Source organism: Echinops telfairi, unplaced genomic scaffold, assembly GCF_000313985.2.
Source record: "Echinops telfairi isolate 266 unplaced genomic scaffold, ASM31398v2 ScPeMD7_7412;HRSCAF=8450, whole genome shotgun sequence".
Classification (NCBI taxonomy): Eukaryota; Metazoa; Chordata; class Mammalia; order Afrosoricida; family Tenrecidae; genus Echinops; species Echinops telfairi.
Genome location: NW_022111312.1, coordinates 2352176 through 2356870, shown reverse-complemented (window position 1 = coordinate 2356870; position 4695 = coordinate 2352176). Strand labels below are relative to the sequence as shown.

The following is a 4695-nucleotide window of genomic DNA, read 5'->3' as shown; positions in this document are numbered from 1 at the left end:
GTTCTCCTGTGTGCTTTACTTTGTTCCTCAAAGTATTTTGTCTCTATGAAATGGATTTCTTGTAGGATTTCAAGGACCTGAAATGTTTGTTTTATGAATGAAGAGAGGTGCAAGAGAACTTACTCTTGTCTCTTGTGGAAATGGGAGGTAAATAGCTACAGGTGTCATAAGCTTACCTTAGATTGGCCTTTTCTCCTGGAATGTAAGTCTTTGGAATGACTATTGGACTGGGTTCGAGTCAGCCTGGCTACATCAGAATCACTGGGAGGAAGGCCCTTCTTCTCAAAATAATGATGCCCAGGCCCCTTCCCATTCTGTTGAATTCAGAAGGCTTAAGAGTGAGGCCTGGGCATATGTATATATTTTTTACCTTCTCCTGGTAATTTTTTGAAGGTGCTCTGGTGCATATTGAATGGACTCGAGGGTGATGAGTGTGCGTTGTTTTGTGAGGCTCGGTATAGTAGACCATTTATTACTTTTATGTTCTCACTCCATTAGACAAAGTTTCTCTCTCTCTCTCTCTCTCTATCTCACACACACACCCTTGAATCCCTTACTGAATATTCTGTTGAATAACACAGAAGGGATCCCCACTGCCATCAAGTCGATTCTGACGCACAGTGACCTTATAGGGCAGATTAGAACAGCTCCTTACGGTTTCTGAGCTATGAATTTTTTTTTTTTTAACAATTAGATGTTTATTAGGTCAGGTAACAGGCTACAATCCTAGATGAGCTGTGAGAGCGGACAGCCTCATCTTCCGTCTGAGGAGCAGCTGCTGTGCTGAAATCTCAGCGCTCCCGGTTAACAGCGCACTGCTCCTCCCCTGGTGCCACCAGGGCTCCTTAGTCATGAAAGAGGGTCAGTCCAATGGGGAAACTGTTTACAGACTTGGGAATCCAAGGAGACCCTGACAATGTACTCACAAGAAGGTTGATCATTCTACAAAGTCTCTTTGATAAACAGCTCAGGTGTCTTGAGAGATGTCTTTGTCTTTTTGTAGGATAAAGCCACTGCATGGGGAGCATTATAAGTGACTCTCTGTTTTCTCCTGGTAGGCAAGGAGGACACCATGAACTGGCAGACCGCCTTGTAGAAATACAGTACGAGCTGACGGACAGACTAGCCTTCTATCTCTGCGGCAGGAAACCAGGTGAGTGAGAGAATAACGTCCGCTCTCCACTCCAGTCTGTAAGCCTCTGGAAAAATACACACTCATTTTTATGACCGCCTTTGCCCTCGTGCATCTTCAAGAAAATTATGAATCAGAGTTTTTATTTGAAGTGCTAAGGTACCTGCTGAATTGCCAGTCATCTGTAAGACTTACAAAGTTGATCAAGTCTCCTTGACTTTTTAGCTTTTATAACTTTATTTAGCTCTGGAGAAGTAGCTGTTTGAAGGACCCACAACTCTAATGGCCAGAAACAAGATGCACTTGCCCATGCACCAGTTGAGTGGAAAAGCAAAGCAATAACTAATATAGTCACTGGAATAATTCCACCTCTATGGAATTGGGGAACGGGAGCCCCAAAGGGAACTTTGTTGTTTTTGGCATAGAACAAGGGTTGGAACTGACAGTCTGGGAGCAACAGCCAGCCTCTCATCTGCTTTTGTAAATCAAGTTTTGTTGAAGATAGCCACGCCCATTCACTCAGGTGTTGTCAGTGACTGCTTCTTCACCACAGAGGCAGAGTTTGGTAATTCCAGCCAAGATCGAGTGGCCATGAAACCTAAAGTGTGACGATCTGCCTCTTTACAAGAAAAGTTGGCCAACCTCTGTTGTAGAGCATTCTTCACTTGTTTGACATTAAAGAACTCAACGAAATAGCGTTGAAGGTTGACTGCAACAAAAAGATTATCGTTGTTAGGTGCTTTCTTTTATTTTTTACAATTTCCTTTTTTTTCAGTCTGTTTGCCTTTATTTTTCTTGACTTCTGGCATTGGTTCAGCTCTCCAGTGGGGTGTTGTTTAAGAATGGTACAGTCTAGCCTTGCTCCTGATCTTAGGAGAGAAGAACTCAGCTTTGCATCCTTAAGGATGGTGTTAGCTTTCTGTAGATACCTTTCACCAGAACTCAACTCAGCTCACTGTTTGAGCCAAAATAAACAAGTCGGTGTTGGAAGAAGTAATGCTTCTTAAAGGCAATGATTGTGAGACTTTGTCCATACTTTGGACATGTTGTCAGGAGAGACCAGCCCCTGGAAACGGCCATCATGCTTGGGGAAGAAGAGGGGCAGTGACAAAAGGAAGACCTTCGACAGGATGGTTCGGCACCGTGGCTGCTTCAATGGCTCAGGCGTAAGAACACTTGGAAGGGTGACGCAGGCCTGGGCGATGTTTCATTCTGTTGTCTGTGGGGTCGCTGTGAATCAGAGCCAGAAGCTCCAAATTAAATTATTAGCACTAAAGCTAGCAAAATGCACGTAGGTTCCATATGCTGAAAACTACAAAAGGCTAATGAGAGAAATCAAAGAAAACCGAAATACTGGTAAATGGCGACACACTTAATACAGTGAAGTTATCCAGTTCTCCCGAGTACAAGTTGAGACTGAATAGAACTTGAGGATTTGTCAGAGTTGTGGACTTGCTGATGGAGTAATTTACACGGGAAGGCAAAGGAACTAGAGTATCAGGGCAACTTTGAAAGGAAGAAGAACATGGGAGGAGTGCTGGAAAGCTGGGCAGTTCTCAGGACCATGTTTCACGTTACTCAGTGCTGGTGTAAGGATGAACACTGAAACTGTATGGGGACTCCTGAAAATGACCCACACCCATGTATTCCATTGATTTTTGACAAAGCTGCAAAGGTAATTCCATGGAAGTAGCCGTTTCAATATATGCTGTTGGCATTACCAGACATCCATGTACAGAGCAAACAAACTTTAGTCTCAACCACACATTTTTAATGAACCATAAATTGAACATTAAATAAGGAAGACCTAAAACTATGAAACTTGTGGAACCAAAAATAGAAAATCCCTATGATATTTGGAGCTTACGTAAGGGAATTTCAAAAAACTTTGGTAAAATGGAATTAAAAGATAAAAGTTTAATATATAAGCTATATTTGTCAATGTAAGTTCCATAAGTGCCAGACACTTTTATAAGGCATCCACTTGGTCCATCCCAAAAGACCAAGGGTTCTAGGAATTTCACCATGTCGTTGCAGTCTCTTTTACATTACTCAGTGAAGAGAAAAGGGTGTCCTAGTTTTTTGGGTTTTTTTAAGTCTCAAGAAATGAAAAGAAGTTGGAAGGCGCCACGTCAGGACTGACAAGGTGGGTGGATGCCTAGTGATTTCCTTTCACAGCTCTGGAAACGGCCTGGGCTTGATGAGGGACTGGACAGGAGCGCTGTCGTGTGAAGCAGGCTCTCCTGCACGTGCCTCCTGTGGTGATGCTTCCTGATAAGCAGATGCTGTCATTCTTTGGCCCTCCAGAGAGCCAGCAAGCAAAGTGCCGGGGACATCCCGGTTTAGGAGACTAGATGTATGAATCAAAGGGCCAGCTCTAGGGGGACTTTCTGTGGACTGTAGAGAAAGGTCTTTGGCTCTTTAGCTTCTGTTTCCTGGTTCCTGGGGGATCTCCATGTGTCTTGGCTTCTATTTTACCCCATCTTTCTTCACTAGCTTGCATACATCTCCAAAGAGATAGATTCAAGATAGATTAATCCTGCCTCATTAACATAAAGGTGACCCATTCCCAAATGGGATTATAGCCATGGGCATAAAACCTAAGCCTGCTGCTGTGAAGTTATTTCTGACTCCTCGAGCCTATAGGATAGTGGCTAGGTTTTCCAACACGTATTTTTGTACGCCCTAAGTCAGTCCATAATCCAATACAAACTGGACAAAACCAGTGTCCTGCTGAGAAGTAGCACATGAAGCTCAGTATCATTAGCCATCCCAAAACAAAAAGACCAGACTCACTGCCTTGGCGTCGACTTCTCTCCTGTGTAAATTAAAACTACTTCTACTAGAATGACTGAAGTAAGTGTACAGAAACTTTGCAATGCTAAAAGGAGCCCTCTTGGCATAGTGGGTTATACTTGGTGCTACTAACCTTCAGGTGTTCAAAATCACCAGCTATTCTGGGGGGAAAAGATGAGATTTTTTTTGCTTCCATAAAGATTAATAGTCTTGAGTGGTTCTACTCTGCCCACCTTCTAGGTTAGCCATAAGTCGGTATCGACTCAGTGACAATAAGTGTTTAAAAAAAAAAATTAGTGTTTCGTTTTGTTTTTAACAATGCCAAGTGCTGGGGAAGGGGTAGAACAACTTCAGTGAGCTTCCATGCTCCGTCAACAGCAAACTGATGCAGCTACTCTGGCAAAAAGCCTGGCCATTTGTGCAGTGCTACCTGTGTGCTTACCATATGTCCCTGCAGTCCTGTACAATGCTACCTGTATGCTTACCATATGTCCCTGCAGTCCTGTACAATGCCACCTGTATGCTTACCATATGTTCCTGCAGTCCTGTACAATGCTACCTGTATGCTTACCATATGTCCCTGCAGTCCTGCACAATGCTACCGGTATGCTTACCATATGTCCCTGCAGTCCTGTACAATGCTACCTGTATACTTACCATATGTCCCTGCAGTCCTGCACAATGCTACCGGTATGCTTACCATATGTCCCTGCAGTCCTGTACAATGCTACCTGTGTGCTTACCATATGTCCCTGCAGTCCTGTACA

General features: G+C 43.5%; 1 protein-coding gene across 1 annotated transcript in view; it reads left to right on the top strand.

Moving 5' to 3' along the window:
- Nucleotides 1–4695, top strand: part of GIT2 (GIT ArfGAP 2) — a 49677-nt gene that overhangs the window by 14542 nt on the left and 30440 nt on the right. The window contains exon 7 of the mRNA XM_045296689.1: nt 1059–1153. Within this exon, the coding sequence (XP_045152624.1) occupies nt 1059–1153 (95 nt within the window). The remainder of the gene's footprint in view (nt 1–1058; nt 1154–4695) is intronic.